The sequence below is a fragment of the Opisthocomus hoazin genome, chromosome 1 (genome assembly GCF_030867145.1).
Source record: "Opisthocomus hoazin isolate bOpiHoa1 chromosome 1, bOpiHoa1.hap1, whole genome shotgun sequence".
Lineage (NCBI taxonomy): Eukaryota > Metazoa > Chordata > Aves > Opisthocomiformes > Opisthocomidae > Opisthocomus > Opisthocomus hoazin.
Window position 1 is genome coordinate 141,529,351 of NC_134414.1, and position 17,719 is coordinate 141,547,069.

The 17,719-nt window shown below is 39.7% G+C and overlaps 1 protein-coding gene across 1 annotated transcript in view; it reads right to left on the reverse strand.

Moving 5' to 3' along the window:
- Positions 1-1,152: 1,152 nt before the first annotated feature.
- The window catches only part of STK38L (serine/threonine kinase 38 like), a 52,196-nt gene continuing 35,629 nt past the window's right edge, over positions 1,153-17,719 (reverse strand). Inside the window, exons 6-14 of the mRNA XM_075439249.1 lie at positions 16,393-16,516; positions 15,607-15,761; positions 14,908-15,010; positions 14,047-14,108; positions 12,009-12,126; positions 11,480-11,603; positions 8,578-8,673; positions 6,838-6,929; positions 1,153-5,293 (exon numbers count right to left, since the gene is read on the reverse strand). Of these exons, the coding sequence (XP_075295364.1) occupies positions 5,166-5,293; positions 6,838-6,929; positions 8,578-8,673; positions 11,480-11,603; positions 12,009-12,126; positions 14,047-14,108; positions 14,908-15,010; positions 15,607-15,761; positions 16,393-16,516 (1,002 nt within the window). The 3' untranslated portion in view covers positions 1,153-5,165. The remainder of the gene's footprint in view (positions 5,294-6,837; positions 6,930-8,577; positions 8,674-11,479; positions 11,604-12,008; positions 12,127-14,046; positions 14,109-14,907; positions 15,011-15,606; positions 15,762-16,392; positions 16,517-17,719) is intronic.

Consider the following 17,719-nt stretch of genomic DNA (forward strand, 5'->3'; position numbering starts at 1 on the left):
CGTTGCTGAACCCAGCACGGCTGATACGTTACAGTCTGCTGGAACACACATCCAAAACCTGCTTTCATCTTTGAAATTCAGCTATGCAACAGGCATTTTGCAACCTCTGATATTTAAAATTTACATCCATGATAAATAAAAATGCCTTAGAGAATTACACTGCAAATACATCCTTGTCTAGTCCAGAAGTGGGAGCCGCTCATCATCGCTCCCAACAGCAAGACAGACAGTTTTGAGTACTCTTTCCTTCTCTTTCCATAGGAAGATTGTCAGACAAGACCTTTTATTGTCCAAAACATAATTGTTTTGTTTATGTACGAAGCACACTTTGTACAAGAATAAAGAAATGAAAAAATCCACAACAAATACTTGCAGTATGTTAAATATTATATAGTTCATTGTTTATAAAAAAGTGGTTGATTTAAAAAAACCATTTCTGCACGTTGAAGGCATAGCCTTTGTATTTTCCAATGAAGTGCTGTATTTTTGAGGAATGCTGCATTTGATAATGCAAGGAGATGAAGAGCTAAGCCTGCATTTCCTCATGATATGCAGCTCCAAGATACAACACATCGTTACTGGAAGAAAAGTATAATACCATTAAATGGAATTTGTAAAATTCTGTTAAAATTGTATCCTTTACTGAGAGCAGCAGTTCTTGAGGGAGGGCTGTTACTCACGAGAGGGCTCCAGAGGCGGCCAGTCAGAAGCTGCTAGCTCCTCTTTGCTTTCAGCTGCTCAACTCTGTAATAATTTTTTTATGTGACTGTTTCACAACTGCATCTGCTGCCGCTGCTCTAAATCCAGCAAGGAACCAGGAACAGTAGGACAAAATTGTTTCCATACTGAATCAAAGACACAACTGCCGGTGGAAGCCTTTGCTGAATAAATTATGGTCTACAGGGAAGAAGATAAATCTCTTGTGAAGAGCAATAACCATTTTAGAAGTAGCTTCACGTGACTGTAGTTTGTACAAGTTAAGCAATTTCTGCGACCTCTGCTTTCTGGCTGAGAGTAGTGACACTGGGATTTTCACTGTCAGTGGAATTCAAGAAAAGGATACACAAAGTAGTGTCTCATGTCCTTAGATTGCTCCCATTCTGGAAGTTAAACAAATCTGGTACACTGCTGTGAAAAAATAAAACCAGCAACTTTACAAAAAGAGTGCTCCTTTTATTTTCAAATGCTGTAAAAAGCTTCATATAAATTTTTATAACGCTTCTATGTAACTTTCCCAACCACGACTAATGAAACAGTCTAGGAAAAATATAGCAGTTGCCATTTCGACTCCAAGGACGAGCTGCTGTAATATATCAACATTAAAAGGACAAGGTACAGTATGTTACAATGCTTGTAATTGCTCACATTAGTGAAAAAGTGAGAGCACTTCCTAAGCATTAGAGTATAACTGGGCTAAACTGCAGTATTCCCGACTTGCTGTTGCAGAGGAGGAAAATCGCCTCTTTAGCAGGAGCCAACGCAACACCCTTTGTACTGCTCATGCCCATTTATCCTGGTAGTGTGGAGAGCTTTCAGCAAGCCCCTTTGCACTTCGGTGAATTCACCCACGTCAGATGCTGTTATTCCATACTGTATCCAACGGCTCAGGTGTTTAACAATTGACCTATAAAAATAACACTTATACAACTCTCCAGCAAGGCAAATTTAACAGTGCAAGTGCAGTATCAACAATATTTGATTTCCGAATGCTGGCAATTTTTAAAATTCCTTTTGCACATGAAACAACCTCTGCTGATGTTCTGTGCCTAAGGCCACTTCACTCACGCTGACTGCAGATGGAACAAGGTGCAAAAGCTCAGCTGCGTTTCCCAATCCAAGCTTCCTCCCCCGTTTCAGGGTATTCGGATCCAGAATTTGGATTCAGGCTCACCACTTCCATCAACACACTCAAGTTTTCCCTGCTGGAATACATTAGCTTCCCAGCAAACCTCTGATAACAATTTGCATACACAATTCCACATTTTAACAGAAGTTAACAAAACATACTTCCAGAAAATAAATTCTCACATGGTTGCAATCATCAAGCCATTTCAGGATCTTTGGTACTCCAAGAATAAGAAAAATATATGGCACAGTGACAAACATCACCAAAGGAAAAAACACAACCATCCAAAGGAATAAGACAAAATAACAAAAGATATGTCGCACTTTCATTTTTCGAAAGCCAGTGTAGATTAACCTTCTGTTCTCTTTAATCCGTTACAGTGTCACAGTTTCACCTTTAAAAAAAAATTGTCATCCTAAAAGCAGTAGTTAATATTTTGTTTAACTTGACTTACTGATTAAAATAATGCTATGTTTAAAAAAAAAATATCAACTATCACAATACAGGAGTTTATGCTAAATAGGCTGCAGGCTGCTTCCCTATGGATGTAACTCCTATGTGAGCACTGATATGATTAATCATCCGCAATTTTAAATGAGTATTATCTTTAGTGTTACAAATATAAGGTTTGAGCTTTTTCCCAAGTTTGTAGACCAGTGAGTATGTACAGACATAGTTGTTTAATAGATAGCTTTAAATTGTGTATTTATCTCCCCTCCCTCAAACTCCACAGAAAAAAAAGAATCGCCAGTGTTACCGAGCATTTGCAGTTTCCATGAAACTTATCTTGTCTTAGCAAGTTCAAGCAAAGACCTTTTTTTTTTATATTACGCAAATAGGTTAACTGTGGTCTTTTGAAATGCATTGTTCGCAGGAATTCCACTTCTGGTGCACATACTGCCCCATGAACGAGACTGGAAATTAAAACTAATAAAAATTCTCTTTTGAATAGCAATGTCCTTTGAGGCCAAGCATGCATTTCTGCCCCAAGCTCCTCTGGTCTTGGTAGAATGGATTGAAGGCCTTAGAAAAGGCATTTCCTTTCCTGAAGCTCAGAAGCTGCTAGGGCACTGGCAGAACGAAGTCGGAAAGTGTAAAGGTGGATTTAAACCAAGTTATTGGTTTTGGGCAGTCTTTTGATGTATAGAGGTTGATCTTCACTACACTGACAAGGCTAAGCACACCACTGGAGAATTTCTGTGGGATCTTGCCCCAGTGGCAGTAAATGGGTGTTAATCAGGTCTGGGAAGAAAAACTGGGAGATCATTGAGCTGTTCCCACTTAAGTCCAGCATTTAGGCAAAAGTTCGTATCAGAACACGTCTAAGCTAACACTGTATAAATTGCATGGGCCCTGAGGCACTGGCTGCTACTCCTTGGTGAGCTACAGACTAAAATTTGTTGTAGAAATGCAGTATAAATAACAGATATTAGATGCTTGAAGGGAGACAAAATATTGGAGGAAAGACATCACTGAAGCCCTTGAGGAACCTAGCAGCCGTTGGACTGGGGAAGACTACATGCACATCAGTAAACCACTGATGCACAGAAATCTTGCTGGTAAATGGTCTTTTATGCAGCAGATGAACACCCCAGTGTGTTTTTAAAGCACACAAATCGTTCAGAACAGCTGATACTGTGGTGTCTAACAGCAATAAATATTTCTGTAATGGCTTCATAAATAGTCTCTTCCATTTTGCTGGGAAAAATAAATAAATAAATAAGTCTAATGGAGTCTTTCCTACTGTATGCCAAAACATCCTGTGCTTCACTCCAACAGGCATTGCGGAGGCTTTGCAATGCCTCTCACTTGCATTCAGAGGAGGAAGACAGCAACAGTGACTCTGCTTGTTCACTTACTGGGGGATTGTTCATTGCTGTAAATCTCTTTTGTAACCAGAAAATGACAAAGATCTCTACTGTATCATGACAGATTCAAAATACTACAGATAATAAGCTAGCGTGGGCAGAGATATAGTCAGATAACCAGCAATCCTGAACTGCTGCCAGGCTGAGAAGCAGAACCATACCCAGCATACAGAGGGGTTTCTGCTTCAGTTTCCTAGACCTCCGGGAAGGAGACCCATTTCTACTGTCAGTTTGTCACCATCACGCAGACTGGCAAGAACAGCGTTTAGATGCTCTGCCCGATTCAGTCATGGATGGTTGTGGTTCCTGGAAACTGGGCTCCAGAGTCAGCTGATCCTTTGCAATCCCATGGTCCACATTAGATGGAAATACCAGAAGAAGATGGAGCCCACAGGAGGGTGTGAGTCTAGCAGGGCGCTCCATTTCTTCTGGCTTGGCAGAAGCTGCTACGGGGTATTCTGGAAAGAAAAGGCTACAGCAGGATCCCTTCTGCCTGGAACTTCTTAGAGAGAGAAAAAAGAAAAAGCAGCAATTTGACCACTTCTCTAAAATATATTTTACATAGACAGAAAAGGCTCTTTGAATTACGAGTAGCAAAAAGATGATCTGCCTTACAGTAGAGACAGGAATGTAGTCCTGGAAACTCTGCCATCTCTTCAGAACTTAGTATCAGAAAGTTTCCTTACTGCTAAAAATCTTTGTAATTTTTATTCAGACTCCTTTTTTCTTCTGCAGTTGCCAACAGGCATCATCATCAACTATCCTTTAAAGCAGAAATACCGTCAAACAGATCACAGGGTCCATCTCACCACCACGCACAGAGGAAAAAGAAAGAAAGAGAAGAAGGAACGATTGGCTGATCAAGCCCTCCAGTGAGGAGAAGCGAGGGTAGGCAGGGTACAAGTAGGCCCGCAGGACACTGCTATTTAAAAAAACTCAATGTTGCTACATCCATGGGGTATCTGCAGACCACAACTGGAATGCCCTCAAGCAACTGCTCAGAGAATTTTGCAAATGTGGACAATGGTTTTTTATACTGCATATCTAAAACCCACCAGGTAAACTGTATAATAACAATGCTGCAGAAAATGATATGTTTTAGTCCTGGGTGGATTAGATGGTTTACAGTACAGACAAAGCCGTGGTACAGAGAGGCATAATTAACCGTTATACACACATAGGCAGTGCAGTTACAAAGGGATGTACGTTCTTTTTATTCCAGTACCTTTGTATAATAAAGTTAACAAAAATGTTCAAATATTTAAAAAAAAGCCAGCTGGCACTGCCAACTAATTCCTGTAATAGTCTCAGAAATCCTAATCCTGTAGAATTTCCTTGTGAAATTGATGTGCACCAGAGTCAATGTATTGATAACTAATGCCAAGCGGGTGTGATGATGCAGCTACCTGAGGTTTGTTGTTTTTCTTTCTTTTGTGGGTTTCAGTTTTGTTTCATAACTTCCTGGCTTTCATGTAGGAAGGGATCGAGCCACGCTGCGTGAGCCCTTCAAACCTCTTGTAGGTATAATTGAGGAAAACCCAGTCTTTGGATTTGTAGTCAGGTTCTGTTGTGTTTGGCACTAGAATTCAGAAACAAAAGTAAAACCAAAACAAAACAATTAAAAACAGTGTTGCTTCCGAGAGGACTTTTCATAGAGCACTGACATAAGCAGTCCTGAACTCCAATTTCCCTAGTCAGCAGAAATTCCTTGAAGAAATTCTATTTCTAATCAGGTGAGTGGCCTTTTCTCAACAGTCTGAGAAGAGTTGTGATTTCAGCATATACCTCTGAAGCGGAAAAAGTGGGGTTTTTTGTTTGAGGTTTTTTTTGTTTGTTTGTTTTAGTATGCCTGCACACCATAACAGGCTCCCATACCTTGACATGAACCTCTAAAACACCCACGGGAGATATAATTATGAGAACCACAACATTTAGGATGCTCCATGCATAACAAATAGATGGACACATTCTGTTTCTGGTGAGGATATGTTATCCTCACCAGAAACAGAAGAAACAGATATATCCAAGTTCTTCCAAGAGAACTACACATATCACACACATATTACTCTTCTAGGACTTCCTCCGTGTTTGTAGCTTCAGCGAGGCTTGTACAGCCTCCTTTTGTTTTATGAACTGCCCACACGGCCGGTGTGCTGCACACGGACAATCACTGCAGTGGGCTTCTGTATGTAGCTCTCTGGTTACTGCTTTTAGAGTTCTATAACAAGATTTTCAACTCAAGAAGCTAAACACACCAATATCAAAGTTTGTATTTATGTATCTAGATGTACAGTAAATGTCTGAAATGCCAAAACCAATACAAAGGTACCTGGCATTATCCAAATATGGACAGCTTAACTTAGGCACCAGAGACTGATTGCTTCTGCATTAAAAGAACAAGCTTCCTTGCCATTAAATAAAAGCCATTTCAGAAAAAAAACCCAGCTTTTTGATAATTCTTATGGTTGTTAGCACATCTACACTCCTCTGTCATCAATTAATCATTGTGATATGTCTGCCTATCTTTAAGCCATTAATAATTAATTGAAAACAGTGGGAGCTAAGAGAATTTGGCATGTCAGAATCAAGCCTTTTATGTATAAAAATTTCCTACCACTTGCCAAGAGAAATTAATAACTAAAAAAACCTTAAATTATTTGCACAGCCACTCAGGCTCATAAATCACTAGGTTAAATAATCATCTGTCTGAAAATTTTTGCCCATAAATATATGAACATTTGTATTTGGCATGAAACTCAAAGTCATTAAAGATCAAAAGCAAATCACTGCATAATGTTTTACCAGAATTTGGTTAGACAGACTGTATGGTAGAAAACTTTACTGTTTTCTGTGGTCACTATATATGCAAACCCTTTTTATTAACAGATTTAACTATTAAAATCAGTAGGCGCTTTTTTTTAACCTCCAAAGTTCTAAGGAAGTAGACGCTATGAGAGATCATAGGTTTACATTTATATTTGAAAGAAAGTCTCTAGATCAAGTCTGTATATTACCTTGATCAGGGTATCAGAAAACTTAATATAAACAACAACAACAAAAGCATCTGGGGAGTATTCTGGCATGTCACAGATAGATATCTGGAATTTACAATAGCAGTCTCACCTGGCTGTAAAATATCAGATTCAGGAAATTCATCGAAGTTGGAAGTATCATCAATACTTTTGATTTCTATAGGGATTGCAGCTGGTCTTTCCCTGCAAATAGAAATAAATGCCAGAATAGTGAATACTTAAATTAAGTTCCAGTTTTGTTTAACTTAGCTTTTCACAGTTACAACATTTCATTAATTTAAAGCACAAAGCTTCCACTGAGTCCATCAGAGACGTATTGGACTTGCCTGTTTGCTGATGTCATGGGGAGATTTATTGGCTTCCTATCTAGCATTAGTATCTTCTTGTCAAACTTGGGGAAAACATCATTTTCCCATTAACTGAAACAGCATTCCACACTTATCTGCCATATAGCTATCGCGACGATCTTGGTTGTCACCAAGAACCACTGTGGTTACCTTCGTTTCATAAACCCAGCCAAGCCAGATTTTACTTGCATTTGGAGCCATCAGATGTGTTGCTTTACAACTCCAGCACTCATCAGCCTGGACCTCATCCAAATACCTTTCGACTCCAGCTCCTATTTCTGACACTCAGTCGCCAGGATCTCTCATCCAAAATGAGCTGGCTCTGACACGTTACTGCTTTATTAGCTCAACAATCAGGCAGCGCTTTAAGAAGTTTTAAGGTGGCTTTCAAAGTTGCAGAAGTGTTCTGTCCCTTGAAAGCATTCAACCTGGAACATGGCACCGTGGGAAAGTCATTAATTTACACCTGTAAGCTTAGTACAGTTGTAATTACTACAATGAAATCCACTTCTGGGTGGAATGGGGAAACCATTTTGCCAGGTTGCCAAATGTGGCATGAACAGATACGTCACTGCTCTTGCTGCTTACTAGTGTCTCTCACACTGAAAAGATAAGTTAAATGAGGCTTTCTGCACCAGAGGAAATGAGAAGTACAAGAACTGGACAATCACATGCCCACAGTATGGATTTTCACGTAGAAAACTGCAGTATTACTGAAAGAGTAGACCACCTCAAACCTTACAGAGAGCTGAACAGCAGCCACCATGTCAACTGAAAGTATTTGTGGGGCCACCAAAGCCTGCTTTAAAGGTGTTACCACCTGGGGTACGTGCAGATGTAGCTCAGCACCTGCAGGCACAAGCTTGGGCTAGAACTGGTACGGCTGCCTTGGCGGGGCCTTCTACCCTACCTGAGCCCAGCAGAATTTGGCCACTGAGGCTGAGACTCTGAGGTGAGTCAGTGCCTCTGCCCAGCACTCTGTAGATGTAGACGTACTGGCTCACTCATGTAGTATCTGCAGCATGCAGTAAAGACATGCCCTGCGTTTTCCTCCTACTTGCTGCCTCTCCTCTTCGTTCATCTATTTCCCCTGCATTTTTGTAATAGAGTTTGCTTTTCTTGTGCTCCTATTACAAAAAAAAGTCAATTATAGCAATACCTGCAGAGCCCATTTCTACTGGAAGAGGAGCTCTCTGCTGACATCCGAGCATACATCAGGAATAACACAGGCACCTCACCACAATTTCTTTCCATCCTGGGCACTCTGGGACAATCTAAGACATCTCAAGACTGTTAAACTCTGATCAGATCTACGAATGCCAGCAAGGCCTGAAAACATTCACTGTCACCCATCTACTGCCAGCAGCTGCCTTTTGAAATAAATTGGAAACAATTATCCTCGACATCACAGTCCATGAAATTTTTGCTTTTGTGGCTTTTATGCTCTCTCTATAAAATGTGTATGGGTGTGTATATATATATACCTGATGTGTCCCCAGTCCACTCCTTCAAAAAACGGATGACTTTTTATTTCCTCTACTCCATTACTACCAATTCTATTTTCTGAGTCAATACAAAACCTGAAAAAGTAGAAAAAGCGGCAAATGTTACAATAAACAAGGACAGAAGCAACAGCAAATAAAACTGCCATGGTATCCTGTATCAGGAATTTGAGGAAGTTCTTTCAAATTGTTCCATCGCTTGGAGTAACATAAAAACTGACTGCTGCAGCTAAGAGGGAAGGGAAATAGTAGAAGCAGAATATTGCTAGAGTCCCAAAACAAAAAGCTATGACGACAATAACACCTTTACTAAACTGTTGCATTCCCATCTTCAAGGTTTGTTAAAAGTTGCTGCAAGCTCTAGCCCTGTAAGATTAGTTTCAAATGGAGGCTTAAGTCCCTACCACTGAAAACTCCTCTGCATGTTCTCAACTATTTAAAATCCATGTTTTAAGTCAAACTAAGAGGAACACATACACTTAGTGAAATAGGACTACTCTCTGATGTCACATTTTAGACCCACAATGAGCCAGACACATTCAAAACATGCCATGTCCCTGTTCTCCCTGTCACCTCCTCTTCCCTCTCCTTAGAGGTCCAGGTGCTGGTGGTACAAAGACCCAAGGCCTGTTTCTGATACGGTCCAGCTGCATAACCTCAGCTCAGACTCCAGAAGAAATTCTCAATCTATGAGAAGCAGCTGTGAGAAAGTCCATAGAGTCAAGTAAGAAGAAAAAGATGAAACTGGAGACAGAGACAAGATTGTTGAGAATGGGACTGTTACCTGCTCAAGCAGGCAGGAGGGAAAACAGCAACACAGAAAAGTGTAAAATCCTAAAGAAAAAAATTAGGGAGGTGGAAGCTCCTGACAGCAACTCAGCAACATCAGGGATTTGTTTCAGGGAGCCGCAGAGGCTGACCCTTCTCTGGACTGATGCCTGCCTGGGACGATGCCTAGCTGGCTGGAAAAGACTCTGAAGTATCTCGTCATGGAGATGGTGAGCATACCAATGCTTAGCCTAGGAGTTCATTAAATCCTGGCTGTCTTTTGTATGTGTTAGCAAAGATATAACTGCTTTATATTTTCACACTGTCCTTGCAGTCTCTCTGAGGATGGCAGAAGGTGTCAACAGTGACACAAAGAGGGAGGTTTACAATAAGAAAAAATGCCCATGTCAAACAAAAAGCTTGGTCCTGCCAAGTGTGGCATCACCTGACATCCTCTTGGAAACGGGGAGTACTGGGTAGCATGGGGATGTTGGCCTCCTGTTGCTCTAAAAGTCAGCTGGCCTTTGTTAAATGAAATCCTATTTGCCTGGATAAGCAAAGCCTCTGGCTGTTGATTTAGCTATCTTGAACTCATAATCTCCCCACACAACCACATCATCCAGATTCGCACGGCACTTTTCACGAGTGCAGTGCAATACAAACAGGTCACCTTCTCACTAGTTAGTGAAATTTTCAGCAGGTAATTTAGTAACTTCGCAAGTTAGATTACAAACTGTCTCCAATTATAGACTGTAATGTTCTTTTACTTGTAGTTGAGTGTCACTTGGGGAAAAAAAAAAAAAGCCTGCTTATATTTCTACTGCAGCCCAGCCAGCTGGTTGATGCCAAATACTCATAAGAGGCCTCAAACTTTGTAACAACAGGTAGCCAGACCAGGTCTTGGGATTTGCTAGGCTTTGTCTGAACTTGAGCTTATGTTAATTTGGTCTTGCCTGTAGAAACTTTAGCTTTGCCTGCACCTTCCTTTAAGCTGAAATGTGTGTTGTCTAACTTGTCCAAGCTGTAATGGACAAAGTACCCAATGTCCAACTGTTTGTTGCCTAACCTGCTGATTTGACCTCATTTTAGTAAATTGTCTATAACTAAAGATGTTTTACCCCAATTTAAATCCTTCCATACATGGAGAAAAACTAATAAATTCAAGTAGCCGTCATATAAGTAAATTCATGAGCAAGACATATTAACAAATAAACTGCCTGTAATATCTAAAAATGCCCAAACACAGCCAAGACTGAGGAGGAAGAAATCCTCAGCAGCAACACTGTACTCTTTCCAGCAAAGAGCTCAGGATGCTGACAACACACAGGAGAGGTTAAGCAGAATGCTACAGAAATAGATACTGAAAACATAAAAAAAACTGTTACGCGCAAACTTATTAATGAGGATTAACAGCAATTAAATAATTTGAAGTGTTAGTATCACCGTAACTTGATTAAGAATAACTGATTGTTTTATTTGCTATGTTTGTTGTATGCTACTGGAGCACTGCTTGGACTAATAATAAATTCTAGTTCTCGGCTCTGCCTATGAAGTGTGTTCCCTTTTGTGTAAGCTTGCAATATTATCTGGGGGGGGGAAATGATCACAGTCAAAACCCACATTCCACACCCTACACCTCCCCCAAATCTCCCAGGGCAAGAGAGTGTTTCTGCCTGACCTTGACATCAAAATCCCTTGCAAAAACTTCAATGCAAACTGAGTGGATTAGAAATTATCATTCTGGAAAAAGTAAGTAAATCCAAAACATCCAAAGTTTTCTGGTCAGTGTATTAAATGCTGTCAAGCAGTTATTTTCTGGTTCCCTCCGAGAAGAGAAAAACTGAGTGTTAATCAATTTTTCTTTCTTCTTTTTTTTCCAGTCTTCTCTGTTTCTCCTGATACCATGGTACAAATCAAGATCATTACAGTTTATTCCTTCATGTCAAACAAATGGCAAAGCGAAAAAGACTAAAAAAAAAAAAAAAAATCCATCAAGGATGGCAAAACCAAGGAAATCATCTTTCCCTCCAATCTAAAGCTTGCAGAATGGAAAGTTAACCTAATGAAAGATGACTGTGTCTGGGTGAGTGGCCAGAAGTGGGCTTTTGCTACTGACCTTAGAATTAAATCCTTTGCTTTCTCTGAAATGGGTACCTCTGGAGGAAATACCAATGTTTCTTTCCAGTTCATAACTTTCCTATAAGTCTCTTGTGGCGTTTCTGAGCAGAAGGGTGGATACCCTGCACAAACAAACAGAAAAATTAACAAGCTCTTCCCAGAAGAGGGAAGTGACCTGGGCCTCTGCTTTTGTCACTACGGCTCCCAAATCTAACAAGTAGTACTAGCCAAAAGTTTTCTCTTTTGTAATGCAACATTAAAGGTTATTTTGTCACTTCCAAGTAACGACACTGAAACTCAAAAACATTTAACAGTGAACAGCTATTCACTGAAACAGCTAACGGAGGCATCATCTCTGGCATGGGAGAACTTCAAAGCTTTCTGGAAGTTGAATTTGGGGCTTCCTTCAGGTAGAACCGAACGAAATTCTGGTACCTGCACTATGCAGAGGATCAGACTCAGTGAACCAATTGACCCTGTTACCTTTAAGCCCTTTGAATGATTCTTAAGTTGGTGTCTTAACATACCTATTAGCATTTCATACATAATCACTCCCAAAGACCACCAGTCACACAGCTTGTTGTACCCGGTCTGCATAAATACTTCTGGTGCAATGTAGTCTGGGGTTCCAACAGTAGAATATGCCTGGAAAAAAAGAAGAAACTCTTTAAAAGAAAAATACTACATTTTTACACTTTGCAAAACCTTTTCCTGAGGATTCACATATAGGTTCTTGTTATTTGGATGGTCAAGAATGCTTAACTTGAGACTTCACAGTATCTAAAATCCTAAAAACATTATTCTTTTTATGTGAGTAAGCACAGAGAACCTTAGAAGTAAATGGAAATCAGCCTCCTCAATGTGGTGAAATCATCGAATATTCCCACTGCAATATGAGGTCATCTTAGTTAAAGTTTCAGGTAGCCACATTACTAAAATATCCAAGAAGTTCTGTTGTTGGGGTTTTTTTTGTTTTAAAAAATAGGATGACCAGTGATAGATTGCCATGTGTGACACTTGCGATACACTAGCTGCTCCATGTCTTGCCTTCTCTTTACTGCAAAATTAATTTGAGCTCTTACTGGACCCAGGCTCCATACTTTTAACCTTTCAAATATGCAGCCTAAATGATTCTAGGGTGGTTAATCACTGGCACAGGCTGCCCGGAGAGGTGATAGATGCCCCATCCCTGGAAACATTCAAGGCCAGGTTGGACGGGGCTCTGAGCAACCTGATGTAGTTGATGTCCCTGCTCACTGCAGGGGGTTTGGACTAGATGGCCTTTAAAGGTCCCTTCCAACTCAAATGATTCTGTGATTCTGGCTAATGACTAAATCTTGAGCTATTTGGGAATTTCTCTTTACTGATGGAAAATTTTATACGGGGCAGGGGAGAAGAAAGAAAGCAAAACCCAACAAGAAACCCCACAGAACAAAAAAAGTTCACCAAAAACCAGTTTTGCCAGAAATATCTTTTACTTTCATTTGTCTGAACAGAAACAAAATACTTTATTGAACAAAGAGACACTTAGTTTTGAACCAATGGAAAACCACGAATATGGCTCCTTTTCAAATAGTGTTGGTACAAGTTGTCATTTTGGCCTTTGATTCTCTCTGTTGGACTTCTCATAATTCCTCTAGCTTCACCACACAGTTCTGCCACATCAGTCTTTACTGAACTGGAGATCTATTTCTTTCAGGTATCTAACTCCAAGCGGGAGTAAGGGCATGAAATACAGCCCCTCTGAGGCATCACGATTGCCATGTAATCTCATTATGTCTCAGGAGGAAAGACAAAACCACCCAAAAGCTTTTGGGAAGTACTGCAGCATATCACTTTTTAAACAGAGTGGTCAAAATAAAAAGTTCCAGAATTTGAAAACTGAGGTTTTTGCAACTGCTATTTGGTGAAATCATGAGCAGGGGTGAAATTCTGATATCCCGTGGCTGACAGATGCTGTCCTTGGATTCAGTTAATGCCAGAGCTCCCTTTGTCACTTGACACTCTTCATTATAAACCCAGGCTGCAGCACTCCAGTGCCAATATCCTCCATTGCCTTTCCATCATATTCCCGTTCAGCAGAAGAACAAACAACTTTTCCCCACAATTATCTAAAAAAGAACCAGGCAGCTACGCATATTCTTCCGACATTGAATGCAGGAAATCAACCCAGGAGTTCACACACAGTGTCAATACCAGAGTCAGTCTTGGAGACAAACTCAAGCTACAGCTTTGCTAAGCGGTTGCTGACACCTGAGGTTCGTTAGTTCAGATACTCATAAGCGGAAACAAAGGCAGAGAGAAGAGCAGGGTCTTGCTAGTCACAGCTCTGAAAACAGACAGACAAAGCAACCCTGATCTCTAAGCTATTCCATGACTGGGATCACTAGACCACCTTCTTTTGAGTTATTTGCAATTTTTGGAGCTTGAAGAGAGTGACATCTGTAATGGATGAGGGCCTTTCAGTTTTTAAAAACCAGCAGCATTAATGCCGTGCTTTTATTTAACCTTTTCTGTAAATAGTTTAAAATAAAAAAAAAATTATACTTAATTTTATTAACTCACCAGCTGTCGCCTGTTCTTCTTCCACGTTTCTGCTTTTCTCTTTGAGTTCATATTCTGAAATGCTAATTTACAAAATAGTTCTTAGATAATAAATGCATTTGTGAGAATTAAAAGAAAAGATTGATAACATTCTGTTTTCAAAGAATAACTATTTTGTATCTTTAGAATGCTTTAGTCTAGAAACAAATACTTGATTTTAACTGGAAATGGGAAAATCATAATGAATAACTACTGTCGAATTTGCAGCTGAAACTCATGTATGTAGGACACATGATCAGCAATTCTAAATTAGAACTTGCTAAAGTTTTACAGAGTCATCTGAGATCAGCAGCACTTATTGTTGCAGCTGGCAACGTATGTTCAGATGCGGGCAATGGTTTTTTAAGCAACAAGTCAACAATCCAAGAAGAACTGCAGGGAAATTTTACATTTGTAGAACAAAACACTAATGTGGATATGCCACCAAGGCTCGCTGATGAACAGCTAGAGAGCCTTATGAAAAGCTTCATGAGATTGTCACTGACTTCAGTAAGTCAGCACATGTAACCCATGTCCCTTCTGAAAGAGCATTTTGTAACTTCATTAACATAGTTACGAAAAATACATTAAAATACAGATACATTACATTGTGTGTATTGGTATCTGTGTACAAATGTGCAGAAATCCATTAACACTGCAGAAATCGTAATTTATTTCCTGTGAAATGCTTCCATGTCCCAGGGAACATGCATTTTTTCCAGTTTTCCAATTTAATAAAATCAGCCTAACCAATCTTGCTTATCTAAGCAGAAAAAAACTATGACGAGCCACAGCTGCAGCTCAAAACTATTTACACTTTTAACCAGGCCATGCTATACTCACAGAAGTCACTTGGTGGGTTGTGTGTAAGGTTCCTGTAGAACTCGGTTCTGTGAGCTTTCTTTAAACCTGTGCATAGCCCAAAATCAGACAGTTTTACATGACCCTAAAAAAAAAAAAAAAAAAAATCAGAGAAGATGAAAACATAATTTAGACAGGTAATGCTTAAAAAAGAAAGTTTTATTAACTGCTTGTGCCTCTCAACAGGGCTACCTAATGCTGGACAAGTAGGCAAATAATCACTGAGTCTTGGGAGTACTGCAAGAGCGTGTTTTCTCTCAAACAGGTTATTGCCCCCTGGGAACAGTTACATCTACAACAGCCGAGGGCAGCTAGTTTGTCTGGTTTTGTTTTGAACTGGATACCACTGAAAGTGGGAAAGCCTTCAGGACAAAACTCCGTTGTTTTGTTTTGATGGTAACCTGGCATCTGGACACCCTATGATGGTCTTAAAAGGCTTGCCTTGAAAGCCTTTAAAGGGTTAAAAGCCTTTCCAACAACAAACAAGGGTGGTTTTGCTTTGTTTAAGTATATTGGGTGTTCTACAAGGACAAGATAGCAACCATTTTCTGCCTTTACTCCAGCTAGTTTAAATCACTGGTATGACACTACTGGTTTCCCACTGATTAGCACCACTATAAATGGCATTGTCTGCAGACTGATATGTTTAAAGCACAGGCAGTTTACGTGCACATTACATGCCTTCGCATCCAGCAGAAGGTTATCTGGTTTAATATCTCTGTGGATAAATCCCAGCTGGTGAATAGCATCTATGGCCAACACGGTTTCAGAAATGTAAAACTGTGTCTCCTCTTCTGATAAGGTGTCTTTCTTCATTAGCAAGGTCATCATGTCACCTTATCAAAGAGAAGAAAACACAGCTTAGAAATCAGAACATTTTAATCACAAGACTAATTTTATGTGAAACCCCAGTAGAAACCAAATTTAACTTTGTAACTGGCATATAGCTACTAATTATAAAACTATTACTGCAAGGACCTACAAACCTAACATATTTTTTTAGTAAACTGGATGTAAAACTCTTGAAAATCCTACATAGGAATTCTAATTGGATAGCCCAGGAAGATACAGTGAATTTTAACACATAATCATGTATTGCATGAATAAACTGTTTAGAAGAGCTGGTTTTGGTCGGTTTTGTTTTGTTTATTTTTGTTTTGTGTGTGTGGTTTTTTGGGGTGTTTTTTTTTGGTTTTTTTTTTACTGTTAATAGCTTCAGCAGTAAAAAGCAGAACATTGGATTAGAATAATTATTTAATACAAGTCTATTTTAACACCCCTTCATAACCTTTCTTCTTCCCCTAAAAATCAGGAATGGTTACATTACTGAGTCTTCATTTAAAACAGTGTTAAAATTTTTATTATCACACATTACACAGCGTGCTTGTTTCTAACATTTTCTGAAGCTGACAACAAAATCTAAGGAAGAAGTACTTGTATCACCTAATACCACAACATACAGCTTACCTCCAGGTAAGAACTCCATGATCAGGTAAAGATTTCTCTTATCCTGAAAGCTGTAAAACATTTTCACTACCCAAGCTCCATCCGCTTCAACCAAAATATCTCTTTCTGCTCGGATGTGGGCCACCTAAAATTTTTTTTAAATTACCATTATTAAAGGACAATTTAAGTATTTCAACAAGGAACACCATATTATATTCCTAGTCCTACAACGGATTTCAATAATCTTTAGCAAAGAAACTGTTTTTCATGCTCTTTTCATACTCATGTTTTTCATAAATACCCACCAGAAACCCACAGAAGGCAACTCAATGTTGAAAGTAACCATTCACACAAATTTGCGGATGCAATCTCTAGAAACACAAAGCATGGCTTGTTAAGCTGGTTTTGTTTGTTGGAAAAAAACTGACAAAGCTGGTGAAAAAGTGCAACTCTCTTTAATTCTCTTTTCCTATCGTATCCTAAAATGAAATAGGAACATTTAAAAGAAAAAAAAAAAAACCACAACAACAACACAACTGACCATCCCAGAGGTTTATACAGTATTGTCCTGACTGTGAGCTTAGACAAAAATTTAACATACAAAATTACTGCAAAAGGCCAGAGCTGGTCTTAAAGAATGCAAGAACCAACAGGTAAAAGGGTAGACGCATTATGATTGCTGCCAGAAGTTAGCAGATTTTTCCCATGCATATACAAAGAAACCAAGAGCTAATAGCTACTTCTATGCAGGTATCTCAGTTTAAACTTGGCAAGATAAGCCTGAGGAAACTTCTCCAGCAAGAGTGACAGAGCATCTAAACTAATTACTCCTTGCAAAACCCAATTCCTTCATTGCTGTGGAGAGAGAAATGCCTGACTTACAGTGAATTACTGTCTAGGTCCCAAACACGCTCTGTACACATCGCTGATGGGGTGTGAACCCCCTCCAGATGGTACCCGGAGACTGCTCCTGCGTGTGTACATGACAAGCCTTACTCGAAAAGCATGGAAAGTGCCTTGGCCAAGTGGGAAAAGGGCTGGGATGAATTTCAGCCCTGACAGATGACGGCAGGTAGCAACAAGCTCAGTGGCCAGTATTAAAGCAGTGCAAAGATGGTAAGGGTCTTGGGCTATTTAAGGGAGGGGGAAAGGGAAGAGAAGGTGGACCATTCCTCCAAGTGGTGTGCATGAAGCTGGCCCAGAACTGATATGACCATTGCTGCTGATGATGTTGGTCCTGGGCAAGTGAGTCTGCAAACATCTGACCTTGCTCAGGGTATTCCAGTCCCAGTTGGGGTTTTGGAAAATGTACAGAGAGCTACTACCCCATGAATTCACTGAAGGAAAC